Consider the following 25,280-nt stretch of genomic DNA (forward strand, 5'->3'; position numbering starts at 1 on the left):
TTATAAAAATGCCACCAGTAGTTTGCTACTGCAGTCTATCTATTTGCTTTAGCTCAGGATATCTTAATTACAAAAGAACATGTTGCAACACAAGAGCAATGTTTATTTAGGCCAGTCCAGCTGTAGCAGACAGGCATTTGGGAAGTCCCAACAGATTTAGCTCTTGCTCTGTAGACGTGTCAGTACACTGCTGGAGGAGAACATGTCTTCTCCCTATATAGAGAGAGTTCATGCATGTTGTCAGGACAGTCTTTACTCCTCCTCAAGTCAATGAAAAGAGAGCACTTCACGTTAAGATTGTCCCTCTCACCTGCGTTTGTCAGTCACAGCTGAAATGAGCTGTCTGTCTGAGCGCGACACGACGCTTCACTCCCATTGGCTGTGAGCGGATCTGAATCGGAGTCCCATTGGAGAGAAACGCAAACTCGCAATTCCCGAAGTTGCGAAGTTCGCGAGACGGATCGTGCGTGTGGAGAAATTAAACGACAACGGACGGATTAACGCTTGCGCAACTCGACTGAGGCCGTTTTAAGCACGGTAAGCATTTTATATAAGAACATCCGTGTATAATATCTGTAATGCGTTCGTAAGAATTCTTGTTTTGTGCGGAAGAGGGCTGTGTTCATTCAGCACGGCGTGTAGTGTTGCTGAAGGCTGAATTGGCCGCCGTACAGAATGTAAAAACGCAGCCTACGCTGTGCATCACCATTATGATGATGACAGCTCGTCACCGAATCTAATATGTCCATCTAAACGCGATAAACAATAGGCCAGGAATTCAGTGTGGCCGCTCGACCATTTTTGGTCACATTTAAGGGTGGCTTTATAGTCTGCAGCCGTGTTTGTGTGTTCTGTGTGTCTGTTGTTATGTAATAGCTGTAATCGTTGTTTTGTTGCTTGCATCGGTTCTCTCTAATTGAATAAATAAGGTGTACAGTCCGCCAGTGTGGATTATATAATAAGTGTGCTTACGTTCACTGATGCTTGATGAATGCTACAAAACAGACTAAAAACAGATACAAATTTGTTTCTGAATTATATTTTCTGTAAATCTGTTCAAAAATATGTTTATGCATTATTTTGTATACATCTGTTCATTATTAACTGTATTTTATGTTAGAGAAAGATTCCTCCATTTTCTCACAAATATTGTGTGTTTTTCCTTGCCTGTCACTCAATATGTGTCTACACTGTCAGATATAAACACAATGTGTCAAATATGGGATCTAAATATTGACAAATTTAGCATTCACTTGAATGAATGAATTAACCGAGACTACAGCTGTTGATATTCTGCTACATCTACTGAATTGTCACTGTCAGAGAATCTTACAATGTTAACTAAATAAATATTTTGCATATTAAAATAGCCATTAGGAACCCTTTTGTGTCAAATATTGCTTGCAACTAATAGGACTCACTTAAAATGAAGGAAATTATATGAAATACTCTAAAAATGATCTGAATTTCCTTTCAATATTTGAGGGTTGACATACCATGGTTGTGTAAAAACATAAATATAAGCACAATTACTTAAAATAAAATAAAAATTCAATTAAAAATTGATTTTATTGTCTAACAGTGTTGTCATATTATTTTGTATAGATAGATTATCACTGATAATTCATTTCAAATTTTAAATCTGGCTATTTTTAAAACTAAAGGCAAATTTATAGTATGTTTATTCCATGTTTCAAGAGTCAGTGTGCTTCATATTTCAGCCAAATATCAAAATGTAGAACAGTACTGTGTGCAGAGTGTTGCTAGAATTATGAAAACAGTGCATACTTATTAAGGCAACATTAATGAATGCTAGCACTCATTTGAGTGAATATGATGGTCTGTGTAGAACATTAGACATTGGTACTGAACTAATGTGCATGTGGTGATCTTCACTATAGGTGCTGTGCAGAGCCACAAGAGGGCCATGTCTGATAACAGCACCGGCAGCTCCGGGTCATCCAGTAACAGCTGGACGCTTCTCTCTCCAGAGGTTTGTAAACCACTTTGTCAAAATGCTTGTGTCAGTGATATTATCTTTTTAAATGAATGAATCCGGTGTATTAATGTGCACTTTTGATTTCAGGAAGCTGCTGCCGACCCTGCAGCACCAGTGGATGATGGGACGGAAAGTATTGGGGATGCACCCAGTCTTTCAGAGGAAATAGCAGGTTATTGGAACAGATAATAAACCATTTTGTTTACACCATTGTTCAAAAGTTTGTGGTCAGTAATATATATTTTTTAAAAACAATTTAAACTTTTATGCAGCAAGGACACATTAAATTAATCAAAAGTGATGGTAAAGAATTTTGTATTGTTACAAAAAATGATATTTCAAATAAATGCTGTTCTCATGAACTTTCTATTTACCAAAGAATCCTGGAAAAAATGTGTCATGGTTTCCACAAAAATATTAAGCAGCACAACTGTTTTCACAACCGTTATTATTATCATTGATAATATTAATAAATGTTTCTTGAGCAGCAAATTAGCATATTAGAATGATTTCTGAAGGATCATGTGACACTGAAGACTGGAGTAATGATGCTGAAAATTCAGCTTTGATCACAGGAATAAATGACTGAAATATTAAAAATACATTAAAATAGAAAACAGTTCTTTTAAATCTCACAATATTACTGTTTTTATTGTGTGTGTTTTTTTTTAATCAAATAAATTCTTGGTTAGCATAAAATACTTTCAAAAACATTAAAAAATCTTACCAACCTCGAACTTTTGTATTATAATGTATATTAATGTGCTGCTTATATGAAACAGCATCATCTCAATATTGGTGATAGTTGTAACACCAATTTGTGGGCTTTGTAATGTGAAACGGTGTTTATTTCAGGAAGCTCTTTGGAGGTGAGGTCACATGACCCTGAAACTCCAATGATGGAGAGCGTTTTGTCAGAGGAGGGTCACCAGGTCAGTGCATCACCACTGGTATGTACAGCACAGGACATTCTATATGCCTGTTCACAGTATTTGTTTTGCACACTTTGTTCACACTTTGCACATCTGACTTGGTTTTAAAATTCAACCTGACTGTCTAAAGTTTGTCTGCCATTTTGCAGTGATGAAGTCTGATTTGTTTGTTCAGACAGTGTAGCCAATATCCATTCATGAATGTATCCAAAAAAAAATCTGAAAACGCCATACTCTTCAAAATAACATTTTTTAATTAGCATTTATGATTCCATTAATAACCTTGAAAAGATGCTATATAGTGAAAAAAGGTTCATTAGATTATTAAAATTTTCTTCACAGTAAGATTAAAAAGAATTTCACTGAAAGGTTCTTTGAGGAACCAAAAATAGTTCTTCTATGTCATCACTTTTGGACTTCACCTTTATGTGCACTTAAAATTTAATCCAACTGAAACTACAGTATTTCTGTAAATATTTGAAATGGATTACAAACCTCTTTTTTCCCTGTTTAACCACTAATTCTACTAAAGGTGGTGTCTGTCATCTGAATTTGAACTTATTTCTCGATACTCAATGTCAGACTGTTCCCTCCCAAAACATTTACAGTTGTATGTTGTCCGATTATCCAGATTTGCCAGGAAACATCCCCGAATTTCTTTGAGGAAATGGCAGCATCTGGCCATGCCGATGTTGAGCTTGATCCTGAGATCCATGCTCCTGTCATCCATGACACTATCACCAGTTCTCCCCCTGACAGTGACCTTCTGGGCGCTGTTCCCTTCAGCATCACTACAGAATCAGCCTTCCAGTTTTCAGAGGAGACGGTCCTTGACGAACCCACTGAAGAGGACGTAACTGATATCTTCCCCGGCCAGCATGTTCCAGTCCAAGAAAGCCCCGCCCCGGAACCAGAGCCCAAAATCACCTCGACTCCCGAACCATTCAGAGAAATGAGCTCCTCTCTCGATGTCTCTGATGTTACTGCAGACATAAGCCCCGCCCCTAAAACTATTGAATCTTCTGCAATCCCTGTGCTTGATATTCATGCTGATGTACATCCCACCCCTGAAACCCCGCCCCTGGCCCCGCCCTCTGAGGCTGATACAGGCTTTGGTTCCACAGCAGAAAGCCCCGCCCCTTACAGCCCTTATCCAGAAACCATTGGTTCGGTTGAGACTGAGGAGGAGCCTACTTTTGAGAAAGAAGAAATAGAGCTGCCAGATAAATTCCCTGATGTGATCAGAGAGCCAGGTATGACATTGAATTTTTTTGTAATAATTAATAAATGTGCAATAAACTCTTTTTCCTTTCTTTTTCATGATACTTAGTCTTTGTATTGTTTTACTGATTATTGATAAATAAATATATACATATAATAAAATACTAGTATAATAGTTTAATTAGTATATATATATATATATATATATATATACACACACACTGAACAAAATTTTAAACGTAACACCTTTGTTTTGCCCCCATTTTTATATATATATATATATATATATATATATTTATATTTATATATATATTTATATATATATATATCAAAGACAAAACATGAGAAGTTAAAAAATATATATTTATAAACTAATTAAGTAAGAAAAACAGACTATATAAATGACATAAAAAATGTATATAATTTTTTTATAAATTCATTTATACATTCAAAATATTTAGTTTGTATTGTTGGACTTAATTATAATTATTTTATTATCATTATCAAAGCATTATGTATTTGAATAGTAGATAAAAGCGTCTGCTAAATTATTAAATTTGCGCTGAGCAAAATGTTACAGCTTTAATATATTATGTTATATTAAAATGTTATATTAAAATGGTGGAGAACATCTATTAAAAGAAAACAAATTACAAACAAATTAGTTCCATTTCGACCCAGATTTACCATATTTCTCCTAATCTTGCTTCTCCTTATTTTCTTCTGTATCATTTAGAATCTCTTGGTGCTGAATTCCCAGCGGGCACCTCAGCAGAAGATGATGGTGTGAGACTCAGACATGTTCAACCCACCATAGTGTTGAAGCGAAGCTCTGACGAGGAGGAAGAAGACGAGGAGGAGTTTAACCTGCCAGTGAGGAAAGAGGAGAAACGAGGTTTCTCTTTGAATCAGCTGATAGTGGGCGCATTGGTCCTGCTCTGTGTTGGATCCTTCTTTTTCTCCGGTGAGTTTTGTGTGGCAGTGATGCAACTCTTAAAACATATTTTGAAAAGTCACATTTTATAATTGGTCCTACAAAACGTTTTACATGACATCACACATTACATCGGTTGGGCATGCCCATTGAGTGATTCATATTTGGTCAATGGTTTTGAATACATACCACATTATATCCATTAATATCCCATTTTCAGTGGTTGCATTCATGTTATTATGCCTCCAGGTTCTGTGGTTGACCCGTCTGATGGTAGGTTCAGAGTTTGAGCTAGGTGGCAGTATATGCTTGTGTTTGAGCTGTGGATAGGAGTTGCCCTCCAGTGCTAACGGTAGAGTTCGTTCCCATCACATATTCACATATCACATATTCAAACTTCAACAAATGAGTGGGGGGAAAAAAAGGTACATTTACCTGAGGGCAGTCTCTATCATCAGCCTATATCATTCATCACCCAGGATGCACTGCTTTACCAAGGGGCTTATGAGCTGGTTGCTTCTACTCTTACCTTTTAAAGTTGAAGTGTATAATTTCATTCAATTTCACTTTCATTGCTCGGACAAACTGGTAGCTCCACAAATGTACGCTATTGTTCAGGCCACTTAAACAAATTGCAATTTGGTGCCACTTTTGGCAAGAAATTACACACTTCACCTTTGTAATTCTTTAGTGTCAGTAATGGCTGTCTCACCCTGAAATGGCTTAATGCTGAGATTCTGCTGACATTAAGTTTTTGTAGAGGTGACCAGGGTTACTAAATCAAAAGGCAAATCTTTATTAGTTTTTTTTGTTGTTGTGTAAACTGTCGAAATTGATAACACACATTTATTTAACGAAAGACACAGTAAAAACAGTTATATTGTGAAATATTATTCGAATTTAAAACAGCTGTTTCTATTTTAATATATTATAAAATGTAATTTATCCCTGTGATGCAAAGCTGCATGATAATTCAGAAATCAGTTTATCAATGCTGAAAACAGTTGTTATGCTTGATATTTTTTGGTGGAAAGCGTGATGCATTTTTACAGGATACTTTGATGAATAAAAAAGTTAAAAGAACTACATTTATTTGAAATAGGAATCATTTGTAACAATGTAAAAGTCTTTACTGTCTTTTTTGATCAATTTAATGCATCCTTGCTGAATAAAAGTATTCATTTCTTTAAAAAAATAATAATAAATAAACTTGCTGACCCCAAACTTTTGAACAGCAGTGTGTTCCAGAGAGACCTGGTTAATATATCCAGACACAACATGCCAGTGAAAGACAGTTTAACTCCAGAATTGTGCGACTGCTGTTGCATTAACTACACTGACTTTTACTTTCATCATTTGAGTTTTTGACACTAACAGTTGTATAATTCACCTTGTCTATGCATTCTCAACAAACATTACAAATCCATTTTCTCTCCTGCAGATGATTTTGATGGTTCAGAATTAAGTGACCAGGTTAGTGCATTGCTTTATTCTCTTTGCTGTGTTCTTTTATTATTGACAATTTGATTTCACCTGTGGCAGTCTGAGGATTTGTACCTTTTTCCAGGAAGTCCTTGATAAACTTGCTCAAGAGAATAAACAAATTAATATATTGGAGGCTCAGATTGAGGTTAGTCCCTTCTCTACCTTCGCATATAAAGTTTTTCCTCTTAATGCCATTAAAGTGTTTGAGTTTTTTTTCTTTTGCATGCGAATGCATTTTTCCACTTAGTGGGCTTAATGCACTTTCTATAGAGTGTACCAGGAGATTATTTTAAAATGTTGAATATGATGCATTTTTCATGATCAGTCACAGAAACAGGAGTTGGACCGGGCTCTGAAAATGACAACAGATATGTATAGCACTGAGAAAGGAGTGCTGGAAAACGAGAACACTAAACTGAAAGAACAACTGTCTGAACTGCCTGGTTTAAAAGACGAACTACAGACACTGAGAGCACGAGTTGCTGAGCTCGCAAAGCTTACAGGTATGATGAGGAAGAGTGGGACGGCACATGCATAGTATTTGAATTGTAAAACTCAGCATTTAAATTAGGAATGTAAGGCTCTTAGGGCTCTGAATGTACTTGTAAATTTAACAGCCAAAATACATCTTTTGGTTTACTAAGATGAATGAGGTTGTTAGCTTTTTTTTTTTTAGCTATTGCACTACCGTTAAAAAGTCAGTATGATTTAAAAAAAGAAAAAAAACAAGAGGCAAAGTTATATTAAATTGATCAAAAGTGTTACTAAAGGCATTTATGTTACAAATGAATTATATTGCAAATAAATTAACTTTGTATTCATCAAAGAATCATGAAAAAACTTCAACAAAAATATTAAGCAGCACAACTGTTTTCAACATTGATAGTAATGTTTCTTGAGCAGCAAATCAGCATATTAGAATGATTTCTGAAGGATCATGTGACACTTAAAATAGAAAACAATTTTAAACCGTTATAATAGTTCACAATATTACTGTTTTTACTGTATTATTGATCAAATAAACGCAGTATAAGATACTTTTTTCAAAATTATTTAAAAGTCTTACTGACCCCAACCTTTTGAACGGTAGTGTATATAGGTATATGCACAATAAATATTGGTAATCTAGAATGATATCGGCATCATTTTGGTGATCAGCTGATTTCTTTTTTCTTATTTATTGGTACATATCAATATTGAATATTTCATTGTGCATGTTCATGTCTTTTATATGTACACTGCTGTTCAAAAGTTTGGGATCAGTAAGATGTTTTTATATGTTTTTAAAATAAGTCTCTTCGGCTCACCCAGGCTGCATTTATTTGATCCATAATACACTAAAAACTGTAATATTACAATTTTAAATAACAGTTTTCTATTTGAATATATTTTAAAATGTAATTTATTGCAGTGATGCAAAGCTGAATTTTCAGCATCATTACTCGAGTCTTCAGGGTCACATGATCCTTCAGAAATTGTATTATTTAGAAAAAATAGCATGGAAATATATGTAAGGGATAATGTATAGCGAGGCGGTTGTTATAGCGAATACAACCCCGACAGGCTGATCAGGACCCCGACGCGAAGCGGAGCGCTTATTACATGGCTACCTACCAAATAAATCAATAATTTGATGCAAAATATTGATTTAAAAAGGAGTTTATTGATTTAAAAATGATTGTATTGCTTCTGCTAAAGAAAATAGTCCGTTCCGTCTCTACGGTTAGAATCCTGCGTCCATAGCAACGCTCTGTTTTTCATGGCAACGGTGTGTTATGCTTAGCAGCGGTCTGTTATCAAGAAATAACAGGCCGCATTCTACATTAGAATTCAACCAAGCCATGTAATAAAATATATATATTTTTTACATATAATAAATATATAATTTTTATGTAATTTTTTTTGCAAAGTCTGCAGTGTATTCTTCTATCTGTTTTTTTTTTTCTCCATCAGTTGAAGATCCTCCACAACAGGCCCCTGACTCTGGGTCTCCGCCTTCCACTGCTGAGTCTAGTCCAGAAGGAACTGAGAAACACTGGGATAAGAAAGAGGAACTCAAGCGGCAGAAAGCTCTTTTGGAGGAGAGCAGGACGAGGCTGGAGGGAATGAAGAAACAGGGCTTGAGGGAGAGCTTGGTGGAAATGCAGAAGAGACTCTCCAAACAGGTGGACCAGCTGGGCAAGCGGGAAGACTGGAAGAGGAAACACCAGGAGCACAAAGGAGAAAAGAAGGAATGGGGCAGAAAGAAAGAACATGACAGTCGCTGGAAGAAGGATGAAGCTGGGAGCGGGAAGGAGTGGAAGCATGGGAAGGACAAAAGGAAAGACCATCTCAAGAAGTACAAAGAAGAATGGGACCACAAGAAGGATGAGAGAAGGCAGGAGAGAGAAAAAAGACAAAAGGAAAGACCTTGGGAGGCCAAACCTTCCAAGCATCATCAACACCACCATCATCACCACAAGGAGCAGGTAGACTTCTGGAAACACCAAGAAGAGAAGCTCAGGAGGAACCAACACCGTGCCGAGGGCTGCCACGGCGTATCCAACTGCGCTGACGCCGAGGGGCTTGTTCCTGTGAAGCTCGTGGAGTTTCAGGACCTTCTTGAGATCTACCTAAGCAAACTAGAGGGAGTTCCTCAGGAAAGCAAGGAGTCTCTCAGCCGCCTCACTGCCCAGTTCTTCAGCGGCGGCTTTTTCGCTCACGACAGAATGCTCTTCAGCGACTTCGCCGAGGACGTTGCGGATATCCTGGAAGATCTGGCTGATGGTTTAGAAGATGAGCAGCATGACAATGACAATGATTCCCTCGAAGATGAGATGGAGGAGTTTGAGAAAGAGGCACTGTTAAAGTTTGCCGCACCTTTGGCGTAATTGGTGCCGCCCACCCTAGAAACTAAGTTGAAGGGATGGAAAAAACACTACGAATGAAAGAAAACATAAAGAAACAATCTTAGCTGTTACTTACCCTGGTCTTTACGGACTGTAGATGTAGTTTAATGCATTGTGTGTGAGGATTCTCCCTTCGGAGTCTTGTTCTTAGTGAAGTCCCACCTGTGTGTTGGGTGTCTTGGTCCTGTTCTTCAACGCCAAACCCTTTGACTCTTGCTTGCCGTGTAAAGAATCAGTCATCTTAAGCATTAAGTGTTTGCACATGAATGAAACGGCTTTACTTGCAGATAGATCAATCACCTAGGACATGTGGAGTTGTGAACGAGGAAAGTAACTGGGAAAGTGCAATGAGATCGGAAAAGAATGTCCCTATTTAGTTACCTGAGCTCCCAAAATAGACTTAAAAACAATAAAATGTAGAATGTCAGGATTTTTATTTTAGTAATTTAGGATTTTTATGTTTTAAATCCTGGTTTCTTCACACATACCCATGATTTTGCTTACTAAGCTGGTGTCAAACTGGTTTCTTTTTAAGTTTTGTTTTCGCCAGAGATTTTAGAGGTCATTGCAAGCTTTCGGTTTTTCGGTTTCTTACCCCAACTCAAGTTCTACTCGCACTTAATTTAAATTAGAAAACAAAATGAATGTTTCTTTCCTTGGAATTTGATATGTTAGATTATGTGCCTTTACTAGTGAGCAAGGAATGCTGGTACTGAAAAGAATGGTCTGCCCAAAACCACACAACTGAAATGGAACCGGAGAAAGTTTCAATAATTGATTAGTTTGCACTGTGGTGATGTGGACATTTATTTATATCCTCTTTCTATCTTAGGAAAACAGCCATCGTAATGAATCATCAAGATCATTTGATTATAGCGGTGTTATTGTTTTGCTGCACTCTTCTGGGGTGAATACCATATAAGTTTTGCCTTTTCTTGTCCAATTTGTAAATATAAGAAGAAAAAAAAAGTTATTTAATGGAACTTATAATTTAAGGTAAGTTATAATATGGCACAGTGATATTTAATATGAAAGGAAACTTAAAACCACCTACAAGACCAAATGTCACAATGTATCAATTTATGATGATTATTAAAACTATGTTCCATTGCCATGAGAATTCTTCTTTATTAAGGGATTGCATTGTTCATTTTATTTGATTTCATTGTTTATATACAACTGACGAATCAGAGATAGGTGATTCCTTGAGGATTTCTGGTCTCATTTATATTTTTACCTTTGAAAACCATACCTCCCGTTTAAAATTATTAAATTGATGTTTTTGGGTTAATATTCTGCATACATGCACATTCACTATTGACCTCTAAAACGGATCTGCAGGAGACGTATAAGTGACGTGAGGGCTTTGTATGTCTGTTGATGCTGAGTAAGTTTTGATGGAGTTATCAGATGAAGTTTCCCTGATGACAGCTGTTTGGATTGACAACATTAAGGAAACCTGATAGGGAGGTGTAGAGTAATCAACAGACATGTTAGGTTGTGCTTACACTGTAAAAAATGTCTAACCTATCTACCAACTCAAAATTTTCTAGTGACTGGTCACATCTACATTTTTCACTTGGCCCAAGTGAAATTCTGTAAATTTAAGTTTAGAATTTTTTTACAGTGTAGAAATAATCACAAACAAACATAAATATTACATTTTCTCAGTAACATAAACCACAATGCGGGGTGTATGCTATTTATCTGTCAGATATACGCCATATTTTGTCTTCTGGATTTCTATAAATGCATTGTGTGTGTGGTCCTGGTGAAGCCAATGTTGTGAGGACGAAATGTTTCATTTAGACATTTTTGGTCCCCATGAAGAAAACCGCTTATAAATCAAATGGAAAAATGCAAGTTTTCTGTGAGTGGTGTGTTTAGGGTTAGGGAATAGAATATACAGTTTTTACAGTATAAAAATTATTATGTCTATGGGAACTCCCCATAAAACATGTAAACACAGTGTGTGTGTGTGTGTATTATGGTTTACTTGTGAGGGCCAAATGTCCTCATTTATATAGTGAAATATTATGACAACCAACCATGAGGACATTTTACTGGTCTTCACTACTTAAAAAGGCTTCTAAATGGGCCCAAACACATTTTTATTTATAGTGTTTTGCGCATGTTTCTGTGAGGGTTGTGTTAGGTAGGGGTTTGGCGATAGAAAATACCATTAACCTGATCTAAAATCAATGGAAGTTTATTCAATGTTCTCACTAATATAGTGAAACAAACGTGTGTTTGTGTATGTATGTCTGTGAACGAGAGTCTAAACTACTTTGCTATGGAAACATTTAAGCAGGAGATAGATAAGAAAATCCTGACTTGTAAAATGGAGCAGTGGGCGTGATTTTTGGTTTTCCGCTGAGTTTGGCGGTCAGATGAAGAGAATATAAGGTGAGAGGTGGTCATTTAAACATAATTCCAGCCAGAACATCACTCCTCAGCCCAGGTAAGCCCTGTGATACTTCTTCTGTTGGATATATCTTTTTTTATTGAATCATTTTTTAGTACTGATTGTCTTGATTTATGTTTTTTATTGTGTTTTAACCTCAGATACACTTGAAATAAGGTTATTGTAAGTCTCAGATCAGATATGTCTATTCGAAAGGACTAACCTGTATATTACCTTCTAATCTCCAGCCACAGAAACATCCTACTCCCTAAATCATGGAATCTGCCATTAACGTGCTCGTCTCCCAGTTCAAGACTTATGCCGGGAAGGATGGCTCTGCAAAAACATTGAGTAAGGAAGAGTTTCAGAGCTTGGTCACATCCCAGTTACCTAACTTCATAAAGGTAAGCCTTTTGAGTTATTAAAGCATAACAAATGGTCAGTAAACTTCATATTTATATTCCTAAATTCAGGGACAGTTTCCCCAAAAATTTAAATTCTGACATTATTTACTCATCCTCAAGTTGTTCCAAACCTGTATGAATTTCTTTCTTCTGCTGAACACAAAAGAAGATCTGAAGAATGTCAGTAACCAAACAGTTGATGGACCCCATTGACCTCCACAGTACATTTTCCCATCCTGAGGAAGTCAATGGGGTCCATCAACTGTTTGGTTACCGACATTCTTCAAAATATTTTATTTTGCGATCAAACGGAAAATCATACAGGTTTGGAACAACTTGAAGGTGAGTAAATGATGGCAGAATTTTCATTTTTGGATGAACTATCCCTTTAAATATAAAGTTACTATTTGGAACCCGTTTAGTTCTTAGTAAGAAAAAGGAACCAGTACAATGAACTTAAAAACTAATCATGTAACATCAAAAGCTTTTTTTTCTTCTTACTTTAAATCTCCACAGAACAATAAAACCAGCTCAAAATGGTTCTTATTAAGAAGAGGCATGCCTGCTGAATCTAAGGTGCTGCAAAGAACTATTATTTTTAGCTATAGCTACTATTAAAAATATTGAAAGACTATGTAGACATTAAACAAAAGAAAAACAGAATAATGACAAAAATTTAAATGGAAAATATGAAAAACTGGATCTTTTAAAAGTGTTTAAATAAATAAATGAAGGTTATTTACAGTGTTTGATTGGCATTCTATGTTGTGAGACTTGAGAAGAATGAACCAAAATGGATAAGAGCACCGTTTTAGAGGCCTGGTGCGAGTTATTAGTTAACCACATCCCAGTCCTCTAAAGAATTCCATGTGAGTCACATGTTTGTGATTTTGTGGAGGAAATAACACAAATCCTTCCTTCAGAAAACTCGAAGATTATAGAAAGGTTACTGCCAGTGTGCATGAAAACAAACCAGCTGCTTTCATAATGTCTTCATCTAAACTATGCCAGAGACAATGGAAAAATGCCACATCAGAGCATTTTCTGTTTGGCCCATCGAGAACAGGAACTCCCCCCCCACACTAATAGGTCAGCAGAAAAGAATGCAGAGTACCAGTGACGATCACTAGATGGAGACACTATCATTGCAAGTGCATATACGTGACTAATTCAATGTGTTCTCTCACAGAATTCCTCTGACCCAGCCACCATTGACCAGCTCATGAGCTCATTGGATGAGAATAACGACGGAGAGCTGACCTTCCTGGAGTTCTGGCAGCTTATTGGCAATGTGGCGAACCAACATGGCGGCTTTTAGCCAATGCAGAAATATTCCGTAATGCCATCCAATCACTTTAATTTCACCTTGTGACTTCCTGATGTAATTATAACATAGGCCGTGCTGTTGCACAGTTAATGATTCTCCCAGGTGACGGAAAATAAAAGCTTTGTTTGATTCTCAAGGTAATCTTGCCTTGCCTCTTTATTGACCATGCAATATAAGATTGTTCTCTTCCATTCTTTTGTGTAGCGCATCTGATTTAATAGCATCATTTCATGGTAACTCAACACCAGCCTGAGGCTCTCAAGTATCATATTGCACAGCAGCTTAGATTTAGATCTTCAAGACTGTCAAAGCCAGTTACGATACGTCTTTATTGACACGTTCAGTCTCCAACACAATATAAAGCAGGTGCCGGCAGTTGCCTTGCTTACAGGTGTGGCTTGAGGAAAGGGCGTTGGTTTCTTTTGGATAATAAGGGAGATTTAGATCTTATTTGCAAGTGCTATACTGAAGAAAACTGAATACACAAATTTTGAGCTGCCCGAAGAACATTGGCTGTCAATTTAAAACTGCCTTGAGAGATGCATCAAGATTTGAATTTGAAACCTTAGCCCAACAATAGACGAATCATGTGGGGTGCACAAAATTTTAACCTTTTTATGGAATAAAAATGAGTCAAAAGTGAACTTTGTAGCATGATCAAAAAAGATGTGAGGCGGGCGTGACTAAAGCATGACCATAGTCCACACAAAGTGACAGCAGTCAGTACAAACCACTTTACATAGGCGGTGCCTCTAGTAAACACAGATAATCATAGTAAAGTTCGGGCACTGGCATATGATTCACTATATGTCTCCCGAGGCCTGTTAAAGGCTGTCTGGAGATTTATCACAATACAAAGCATTGAATCTCCAAGCATTAGCAAGAATCCTGGCCATATTAATTCCTGCGGCGTTTAAAAAAATAAAGCACTTTGTTGTCTCTGTATTTCACGTGAATTAATGTATTAGAGGCAAATATTTGTCCCCTGGAATTGATTTTCAGGAGCAGTTTTTACCTTTATTTTCTAAACATGCGGAGTACCATGTATGGAAAGTAAAAAAATAATTTTAAATTTTAAAAATAAAAAAATTCAATAAGAATTCAAAATGTAGGCCTATAATATGTCACAAATCATTCAGTGCTTTGGAAATATTTGTCATCACTGTGTGAAGATTACACACACACAAAAAAGTTGCTGCCTTAAAAAAATAACTTGGATGTAAGTCATTTCAACTTAAAAATACATTAAACTGACTTACAAACATGAGTTGAATTTTGTATAACTTATCAAAATAAGCGATTTTCAACTTATTTAATGAGTTAAAGCAGTGTAAAAACACTTTTTTTTAAACAGTGTAGCTCTCTACTACCATTACGGAGGATTTTGATCCAGTTTACAGGAAATTATTTATTTATTTTTATCTAACAGCTAGAAACTAAATTAATTACTTTATAAGACTACGAAATGTTGTAAAAGATAAAACAATGGGGCATTATGTCCCGAGCTATAATTTCTGACACTGGTGCAAACATTGTGCAGGTAAGGGTTAAAGTTTTTGTACTTCCCACTAAAGCTCCATACAAAACTCACCATGCTCAGCCATGATTCCCAGTATAATTTCTAGTGTGAAACTACATTCACGTATGATAATGTTTGATGTTACAACAGTAGACATCATTAGAAATATCAAATTTAGCCTATGAATCATCTCAAAACTCAAATGTCCTGTTCAAAGCAACTAAATAAGTTCGTCCTTTAGTTCCCCTCCTCCAGGTACACGCCCTTTCATTTGTCAGAGTCAGGGGCAAAAAAACGTTTACGAAAAAAAATCACGGAAGAGATTCGAGTCTGACAAGTTTTTTTTTTTTTTTTTTTTTTTTTTTTTGGAGGTAGGGAAGAAAAGGGAAAGAAAAAAAAGAGGTTTACTGCAGCTACTGCGAACTGTCAATCCGCTCTGTCCCCATTTTAGGGTAAGTGCTTCAAAATACGTTTCTTTTGCATTACAGACTAATACTAATAGCCTACTTAAAACACAAAACTTTGAGTTTTGAACTTGTGAGAGTTTTTGTAAGTGTCAACGCCACGTTTTAGGAACACCCTTCGACCATCCTCAGCCAGCTGAATCTGAAAACATCTGCCGTTTTCGCACACAGTCAATGCGTATCTTTACGTATTTGCTGGACTATTCTTCAGTGATATGAAGCGTTGTTAATCGCGTCGTTTTATTAAGACTGTACGCGCCAACAATTACATAATTGATATCAGTGACTGCTGCTATTGTATTGCATTGTATTTTAAATGAATCCTAAAATAAATATAATATTTTGATCTTAAATTGGCTTAATTTTTTTTAAAGGATAAAAAATGTTTTAAAAATAAAATAATCTAAAATATATATTAAATGTACTTCATATATGCTATAAAGATCAGGCTTCTCAAGTATAATTATTTTAATACGTATCCTATATGTATAATATAATTGTAGTCATATATTAATTCTAGATGTTTGTAGATTATGACATTTTAAGTCTTCTGTGCCAACATCAAATCAAGTCCAAGTCAGAACTGTGCTTCTCAGAACATTTAGGCTAACAGAAAAGAGAAGCATTTAACACAAAAGCTATTTAATCACGCGTGTTTTCAGTGTGTAGAAAATAAGAACTACCTGAAGATTGTTCCCCACGAGTTTTTATACGCTGGCAAAGTTGTTCCTGTGTGAATTTTTAATGGCGCACGCGAGCGGCGGGTATTGTCTTTACCGTGATCGAGCGCGCGCGTATCACGTTCGCCCGTTTGGAAACGCAAACCTTTCAATCTCTTTTGCGCATTGGAGAGAAACGGTAGAGTGCACGAGTGTCCGTTGTTAAACTGCACATGTTGGCGTCCCTTTTTCCTTTTTTTTCATGAGGTTGTTTGCACGGATTTATTTAGGCTATTAATTTCGTCTAGGAACAGTAAAAGGTCATGTCTGTTTTGGAGAGTCACTTAAGTAGCCTAATGGAAGATCTCTCTTCATTACTTTTTATTAACCATCCACGTGCTGTCTGTCTGACAGCGTTTGGGGTTAAAGCTCGAGACTGTCTAGGGTAGCGCGCACGGAATCGCCAGGTCAGGGGCCAAAGGCGTTAATAATTCATAAGACTTGACGACTGGCACTGGATAGGGTTGAGACCGAGGGTTGAAAGAGTCAATAGGATCAGTGAACGATGCCTATAGTCACTAGAAATATGATTGTGGAGAGAAGGTGTGTAAGACTTGTGACAACAACACAGCATTGACTTCAACAGAGGGACGGCCTTTTGATCTAGGGCGCATGTAGACATTGTTTGTACAGTGGATAAGGGCTGACTGGATCCTGACTGTACAGTAGGGGTTGTGAGTTGTGACTCAACAGTATACTATTTTGCCACCTAGATGCACCATTTCAGACAGGATGCTGCTTTCTGTGTTAATAGGTGCTTATGAGAATGCTGTCTAGGTAGGCAGCTCACTAGGTTTTAAGACACAGCCTTGAGAAAGTCACTTATCTTGCTCATTTAAAACTAGGCTAATCTTTTTATGACTTAAACATATACACACTGGTTTTATTCTTGTCAAAAAATAATCTCATATAGATTACACCAACAAAAGTCAATTTTCAGGGTCAAATCAGGTGAAAAGAAATAGTGGCTAAAGGGAACAACTGTGTGCTTTACATTGTTTACATTTGCCTTTTTGGTAAGGTATATATAAACAAACCAATATTTTTCATATATGTTTAAAATGATATTCTCTGATTTAAAGTTTATATTTGTATGGTATATATGGACATTTTATAGTAGCATACACTTTTGTAGCATGCAAAATCTTTTTCAAAAGCAAATTTTTTTCAGTCAGACCATTAAAAAAAAACATCTTAAAAATCAAAGTTTCAAAAGAGGTTTTCAAAGAAAAGAACCATTTTGGGTTCCCCAAAGAATATTTCAGTGAACAGTTCTTAAAAGAACCATTTTTTCTTAGTGTAAAGAACATTTAAAAAAAATCGAAATAACCTTTTTCCACTATAAAGAATCTTTTGTGCAATGAAAAGGTTCCATTGATTTGGAAAGAGGTTCTTCATGGAACCATTGATGCTACCTTTACTTTCAAGAGTGCATGTTATAACAGACAGCATTTTAGGGCATCATAGTTGCAATGGAACTCAAAACATGTCTGTGATGCCCAACAATGAAGTCTAGAAAGGCAGCCCGCTAGGTTTTGAGATGTGGTCTCAGACGAGTATGTAGGGTTTATACTCAGCCAATATGAAGTATAATATAGTTTATTGCTGCATTGTGACATCATTAGCTGGGTGTCTGTGTGCCAAGGAAGAAAACTAGTCTATTTCCTGCACCATTCCACCTGACACTAGCGTAAAAGAGTCCTTCTCACTTTCGAACAGCCTATGAAACAAGAAACTTTAATATGCGTACTGCGTCATCTCTGTATCTCCTTCTCTCTCTCTCTCTCATTAAATTAGGCTAATGGTCATGTTTCTTAATTGCTTACTACCTGTCGATGTGGTTATTACTGCTGATAAGAGGAAACTCTGTGTGAATGTGCGTCAGCTAATTTGGCGGCATTAGAAACCGTCTCGGATGACAAACACACCTACACAGATTTTGACCTCCAGTAACAACCCAAAGGGCTCCTTTGCTGACCGCTGGATGTCACTGTTTTTTTGTTTTTTTTTTACAGCTTTGTTTGTACAGCTATGCAAATTACAAGGTTCCAATCCTCTTTCTGGTTAAGTCTGAATGACTTGCGTAAAAGAGCAATGATTGGAATTTCAAAAGTTGTGTTTTCTGTCTTTGGCAGACACTTAGTTCTGTTGTTCAAGATTTTATCAATGAAATGAACCTTTTTTTTATGCATTGAAACATTGGTTCCTGCATTCTACTGTTCTTATAACAGGATCATTTTATATTATTGGCACTTTTAGAGGTAGTCGTCTTATAATATTTAATCATATTTTTAAATAAGCTTTTATTTTTATACTTTCAGTTTTCATTGTAATTTTATTAGTTTCACTAACTTTGTTATGTTTGTCATTTTTATGAGATTTAGTCATTTTTTTAAGTTTAAATTTTTTTTTATATAGCTTTGATTACTTTTTATTTCAGTTTTAGTTGTAGTCATTTTAATACTTTAACTTAAACTTATGTATTTTAGTTAGATGCCAAGGCTACATTTAAAAATTGTATGTAAGTTTAAGTGTTTCAACTAATATTTATATTTCATACAGAAAATGGTTTTTAATACAATAACGTTCATTTGTTAACATTAGTTAACTACCTTAGTTAACATGAACTATAATGAACAATACTTCCACAGCATTTATTAATCTTAGTTAATACTAATTTCAACATTTACTAATACGTTATTAAAATCAAAGGTTGTATTTGTTAACATTAGTTAATGCACTGTGAACTAACATGAACAAATAATGAACAGCTCTGTTTTTATTAACTAAAATTAACAAAGATTAATACATACTGTAACAAAGTAATTGCTCATTTATGTTAGTTAATCCATTAACTAATGTTAACTAATGAACCTTATTGTAAAGTGTTACCAGTTTTATTTAACAAATAACAACAACAACACTACAGATGTCTTTACTTATTGTTGCCGCTGCATATATCAAACACACTTTAATGGAGGTTTTCGGGAAAATTACCCAAAAAATCTGATCTTCATGCCGAACATAGCTGAGTTATGACCGTCTGAACCTCATCAAAGAATCTGAGTAATGCCATGTCTTCATTGAGACAAGTGATTGGCTATTGGCATTTCGTTCGAAACTTTGACAAGCCAGTAAAAAATTGTGTAGTGGAATGCGAGAGAGAGTGAACGTGTGCCTGCACAGGTGAAATCTTATCCGTGAGAAAAGAAAGAAAGAAAGTTAAAAGCAGGACTAAATTCTTTATATTAAAAGAGGTGTGAAGAGCAAGAGGAACAAACTACAGAAAAAAGGAGCGAGTGAGTGAGCGAGTGAAAGAAGGGATGTTTGAGCTGTCGGTAATCCCTTGAGAAACATGAAGCCGCTGTGTGGTTTGGTCATCGGTAGATCAGATGACCTATCAAAGATCAGGACAGCCACTGGCGACTTGCCTCTTTCTTCTCTCTTCCCTTATCTGCAATTGACTGTCAGTTCTAACCCCCAAGATTTCCATTCTCCACACCCTAGTACACTCTCAGGTACTGTGGCTAGAGTGTTGACTCTAACTTGTTAAGAGCTTGGCATGTCGCCAACCACCGAATGACCCCACTTCTTCTTAGGGTTAGGGTTTGTTTAAAGTATTAAACTTATTTTTACATTACTGTCAATCTATCTATCTATCTATCTATCTATCTATCTATCTATCTATCTATCTATCTATCTATCTATCTATCTATCTATCTATCTATCTATCTATCCATCCATCCATCCATCCATCCATCGCAATTTCCCTCAGTTAGGGAATTTCCCTGCTGTCATCAAAGCTCATGTAATTTACTCTTTAAAAACACTAATATATAATTTACAGTTAAATGCACACTACTGTTTAAAAGTGTTTTTAAAGGAAATTAATACTTTTATTTAGCAAGGATGCATTACACTGATCAAACATTACTGTAAAGACATTTCTAATGTTACAAAAGATTTCCGCTTCAAATAAATGCTGTTCTTTTGAACTTTCTCTTAATCTTAGAGTACTGAAAAATATTAAGCCCAACTGTTGAATAATATTGAAATGTTTCTTGAGCATCAAATCAGCATATTAGAATGGAGGATCATGTGACACTGAAGACTAGAGTGATGCTGAAAATTCAGCTTGGCATCACAGGAATAAATTACATTTTAAAATATATTCAAATTAGAAAACGGTTATTTAAAATTGCAATATTATTTCGCAATATTAATGTTTATACTCATCAAATGTAATGAAGGCCCTACTTATCTTTTGAATGGTATTGTAATCTTTAGCAAATCTAAAAACAAATATTTTCCATGTTTATACTGTACATTATAATGCTGTGATGCCTAAATTCACTTGTAGCATTTCAAATGATTGATTTTTAGTATTTTATTTTTAATTTATTTCAACAAAATAGTGTACAGTAACATTTTATTGGCCATTTATCAGCCATCATTTTAATATCCGTCAGATGTCAGATGTCTACTAAATGTTCTTTTCATCTTGTTGTAGAGCGAAAGCAAAGATGGAGGCAGCAATCAAAAGCGTGGTGGGTGTCTACCTGAAGTCGTCCAAGGGCAAGGAAAGCCTCGGAGGAAAGGAGTTCCAGAGCCTTGTGAAGAGCCAACTGAAGAACATTATGACGGTTAGAAGCTGCGTTCAGTTTTGTTAAATCTAGCTAAACATTATTTGAAATTCGGCCATCATCCAGTTACCATATTCGTCTTTCAGTACACTCGATTTTTCCATGGCTACAGGTCGGCCCTGGTCTATTTCTTTTTTGAGCAGTTCCTTATTATCTGGACTTTGATGAGCTGAGCAGAAACCACAAACTTGTGTCCAAATAGTCATTTGCCATGAAGAATGCTGCTGTGTTATTTGCTCCGGTGCCACATTAAATTACAGAGGAAAACTTTTAGTGGTGCTCGTTCATCTCGCACTGTTTGTGCTACGGACATGAATGATACTTCGGTTCGTGCAGATTGTTGTGGAGAAGTGGGCTATTAATCTTCTAAACAATCATTGTGCCTGCATGGCAGACCATAAACGGGCGAAAAAAACACTATAAACTTGCTGTAGATTTATATATTTAAAGTCACCACAAAATCAAAATGGACTATTCTCTTTTTTCTTTTATTGCAGTTTTTATTATAAATGATTTATCCGTGTACAACACATCATTATTTTTTTAAGCTTCACCTCCCTCTTGCAGTTGCTATGTTTCCATCACCCTGCTTTTATGCGCATTTTGAAGTATCGCATCAGAAACGAGTGATGGAAATGCCGATTTTGGAAAAAAATCCCTTAATTTCGCAAAAAAGTTTTTACGCTCGCTTGAGGTGGTTTTTGCGAAAGAGTTGATGCGAATAATGGGAGATGGAAACGCATTTGCCAAATAAATTCTGACGTAGAGAACATTAAACCACGTGACTAATTGGCTGTTTCCGCTGATTGTGTTTTATTTACTGTTGGTTACTAGGTTACCGACACCACCGGCATCATCAACTTGATGGAAACGCACCTAATTCGCATTTGTTTGTTTTTTGCGAACTTTGAAAAGATTCACTTCATGTTTGGATGGAAACCCGGCTAGAGACATCTCTTTTTTTCTGATGTGTTTACTGGCGTGAGGGTGGTACAACCTGTCACTCACATGAGATCGACCAATAGCAAACCACAACCACCCAATCAATTCCCAATAGACCAAATCAAGTCCGACCCTACATTTTTTCTTGTTCGAGAAGCCGTTTCACTCAGATATACATCACAATAAAGAAGAAAAGACTTCTATCTTTTAAAAAAATCTATTTAGTAATAATAATTTAGATTCTATTTTGGATGTTGTATCACTATCAGCAGTTTAAATGACCATTTAAATGACAATCAATACAAGCCGCAAATGTTGCATGAGTGATTAACATCTGAGGAACTTTGTGTTTAGGGCTCAGAGGACAATGAGGCAGTTAAAAACATGCGTGAACAGCTTGACAACAACCAGGATGGGAAGGTCGGCTTCCAGGAGTATATGAATCTGATTGGCTATCTGGCGCAGGCTCTCAGCGACCAGCGTTGTTTGGAAAAAGAAACACAAGCAGAGAGTTCAACCCAGGAGACGCAGGCTGAGGCGGCAGCCAATGCAAAGGCAGAGCCCAAGGCAGAGCCCAAGGCAGAGCCGAAGGCAGAGCCACAGGCGGCAAAGGAGGCGGAGAAAGAAGACAAGCCAGTGGTCGAGAAGCCAGTGGTTGAGAAGCCAGTGGTCGAGAAGCCAGTGGTCGAGAAGCCAGTGGTCGAGAAGGCAGCGGCCGAAGAGCAGAAGCCAGAGGAAGAGAAAAAAACAGATGTGGAACAGGAAGGAGCGAAAGCTGAAGAGAATAAATCTGAAGAGAATAAAGCTGAAGAGAATAAAGCTGAAGAGAAGATCAAAACAGAGGAAGCGTCGTAGGAGCTTGAGGAAGTCGAGATTGTCGCGATTCAAATGCTTCTGTGTTTGTTTTATTCGTCATTTTCATTATTGTGATATTTTACTACATACATTTGAACCCCGGCCAATACACTACCAATTTTATTACTAAAAAGAGGTGTAGCATTCTTAATAATACTAATTTCTGATTGTATGCAAATTAGTTTATGCCTGTGATTCATTTTTGTAATAATAATAGTGTGTGTGTGTGTGTGTGTGTGTGTGTCGACAGCCCCAAATGTGACAAATGGCCAAAGGGGTGCAATAACTTATCATTATGTCCTTTTGTTTGAGCCAGATTTGTTGTAAGGGTACTGCAACCACTGTGTCCCCTCTCCAATATCTCCACAAAACATCCGTGAATGAAGAACAGACATCGGTTTTATAGCTTACATTTAGGCATCCATTATCCATTATGTTTGTGCCACTTTCTCAGTCGACTTCGGTGCTAGTCGTAAATGTACTATGTATTTTCCAGTGTTGCAGAAGTGTAAAAATAGCACTTTTTTTCACCTCGCTTTTGTTTGACGAAATGCCCTTCTGCAGGAATTTAACATATTTCATCGCCATTCAAATGTGGGACTTGCGTTTGTGGCGCACATGGGAACACTATACAGTCCACATACTATGTTGTTCACATTTCCGGGCCTTGTTTGCATGAGAATAAACAGATTTGCTTTTGAATAATGTAGTTTTATGGCATGCTTTCTGGCTTGTGTACTTGGATCTAACTCTCTCTGACATCCTCCATTAGCTGACTTTCACATGCTGTCCATCTTAGTGCTTCGCCTCAAGAGCTGGAATATCAGATGCTTAGTGTGCTTATGATAGCTGACACTCAATAATTAAAAGCCTTTGGGATGGAATACACACCAGGGGACCCTTGTGGCCCCGTGGGAGCCCCAAGTCATCCCACAGTATTGGTTCACAAAGGTTAGACCCCTGAAGACAGTTAATAAGATGGACATAAGAATCGCACTTCAGTAATCACTCATTCACATAGGCATTCATTCTCTCAAACTTTATTTTAACCATATTCGCCTCCACATATTTAGCCGTTTTTCTTTTTTTGTTATGTGTTGGTCTCTAAAGTCGGGATATGGCTTTTACTAAACAGCTTTGCAAAGATTAAATGTCTTGAAAGACTATATTAACATAACAATTAACCAGTTTCACTTATATTTTGCACTTTTACACATTTAATACTTGTGATATGATCACAACTAGCATGTTAGCATATGTTTAGCACATAGCTAAATACCCAGATAACATGGAACATTCTCAGAACTTTGGTTAGCATTCTGGCAAGGTTGTGTTAAAAGTTATGAACATTATTCCAGTAAAGTTAATAGAACAGAAAGTTACAAAACAAAAACATTATCATTCATGGAACTTTTTTTCCCCCTGAAACATTTTAGTTGGACATTGGTCTAAAAATCCTTTTTAAAACATTAGATATATATATATATATGAAGAGTTCAGATGCAAAAGCCTCTAAGTGCCATCTGAAATGTTCTTCTAGAATGATCATTTTTATCAAGCTTGTATATTTAAGTTCAGTAATTTCACTTAAATGGCAATGAAAATTACCTATGAATTGTCATTTAAGTGAAATTACTTAACTTAAATATACGAGCTTGATAAAAATGATCATTCTAGAAGAACATTTCAGATGGCACTTAGAGGCTTTTGCATCTGAACTCTTCATATATTGATTAGTGGCATTACAAATATTAATGTTGTATCTCATCATGTATTGACGGTTATGTTAGTCGTGTTCTAGACAACCCATGTGACAAAGGCCTGATGAGGAACCTTATCTCACTGTTCCTTGAATTTTTCACTAATTATCAATGATTCAATGAATTTTGATATCGCATCTAGTGTAAAGTCATGAGACATTTATGAAAGCAATAACATGGAAGAAGAAGAGACAAATGCACAGGTACTTTCACTATATAGCCATTAAAACAGCTTACATAATACATTATACATACTACATTATGCATTATACAGATATGTATAGCCTACATCAGTGAGAAATCCTACGCTGCCTAAAAAGGGCTCATTTAGATCATGCTAATGAGCTCTCGTTTATCTCATGCTGTCATGTATATCCTGGCCATCTAAAACCGCCTGTTTACTTTGGTGTGTCCGACTCCAAATCAGTCGTGTCTGGTGTTGCTAGGCCTCATTAGCATTATAACGTCATCACACCTCACTAACGTTTTGACCATGTTGTGTGTATACTGTAAAATTGAACTTCAAGCTTGACGTTAATCCAGTTTTGTCAGTCAAACAGAAGTAGTCACCAGCTCTACCTAGGTAACATAAAACTCCGTCTTTTGAACAAATGCATGAGTTTTTCATTAAGTGTAGCTGCTCAATACTGCTCAACTGACCACATACTTCATTTTCTATGCTGTATGATTGACCATCTCCAGCTACTCAACAATAAAGGACTGTAATGCAAACTCCACTGGCCTGTAGAGTCTTCTTGTGTCGAGTCAACTGGCATGACGGGGT

At 36.4% G+C, this 25,280-nt stretch overlaps 3 protein-coding genes across 6 annotated transcripts; all 3 read left to right on the forward strand.

Moving 5' to 3' along the window:
* Positions 1 to 69: 69 nt before the first annotated feature.
* Positions 70 to 10,571, forward strand: pbxip1a (pre-B-cell leukemia homeobox interacting protein 1a). 4 transcript variants are annotated; one of them, XM_084130156.1, is made up of 11 exons: positions 70 to 537; positions 1,902 to 1,993; positions 2,087 to 2,171; positions 2,855 to 2,949; positions 3,563 to 4,184; positions 4,889 to 5,116; positions 5,336 to 5,359; positions 6,528 to 6,559; positions 6,654 to 6,716; positions 6,897 to 7,074; positions 8,525 to 10,571. In XM_084130156.1, exons 2-11 carry the CDS (start codon positions 1,928 to 1,930, stop codon positions 9,439 to 9,441), a joined length of 2,310 nt encoding a protein of 769 aa, XP_083986282.1. In that variant the 5' UTR covers positions 70 to 537; positions 1,902 to 1,927; the 3' UTR covers positions 9,442 to 10,571. The 4 variants fall into 4 exon arrangements, with proteins under 4 accessions (XP_083986282.1, XP_083986283.1, XP_083986284.1 ...); XM_084130157.1 differs by having other exon boundaries at positions 153 to 537; positions 2,855 to 2,931; XM_084130158.1 differs by lacking the exon at positions 5,336 to 5,359 and having other exon boundaries at positions 166 to 537.
* A 1,235-nt stretch (positions 10,572 to 11,806) lies between these two features.
* Positions 11,807 to 13,730, forward strand: s100a11 (S100 calcium binding protein A11). Its single transcript, XM_084130160.1, has 3 exons — positions 11,807 to 11,920; positions 12,112 to 12,267; positions 13,457 to 13,730. The coding sequence occupies exons 2-3, from the start codon at positions 12,139 to 12,141 to the stop codon at positions 13,583 to 13,585; spliced, it is 258 nt and encodes an 85-aa protein (XP_083986286.1). The 5' UTR covers positions 11,807 to 11,920; positions 12,112 to 12,138; the 3' UTR covers positions 13,586 to 13,730.
* Positions 13,731 to 15,458: 1,728 nt separating this feature from the next.
* s100u (S100 calcium binding protein U) lies at positions 15,459 to 25,231 on the forward strand. Its single transcript, XM_084130362.1, has 3 exons — positions 15,459 to 15,565; positions 20,807 to 20,939; positions 22,236 to 25,231. The coding sequence occupies exons 2-3, from the start codon at positions 20,820 to 20,822 to the stop codon at positions 22,734 to 22,736; spliced, it is 621 nt and encodes a 206-aa protein (XP_083986488.1). The 5' UTR covers positions 15,459 to 15,565; positions 20,807 to 20,819; the 3' UTR covers positions 22,737 to 25,231.
* Positions 25,232 to 25,280: the final 49 nt, after the last annotated feature.

Source organism: Abramis brama (assembly GCF_963993115.1).
Source record: "Abramis brama genome assembly, chromosome: 12".
Taxonomy (NCBI): domain Eukaryota; kingdom Metazoa; phylum Chordata; class Actinopteri; order Cypriniformes; family Leuciscidae; genus Abramis; species Abramis brama.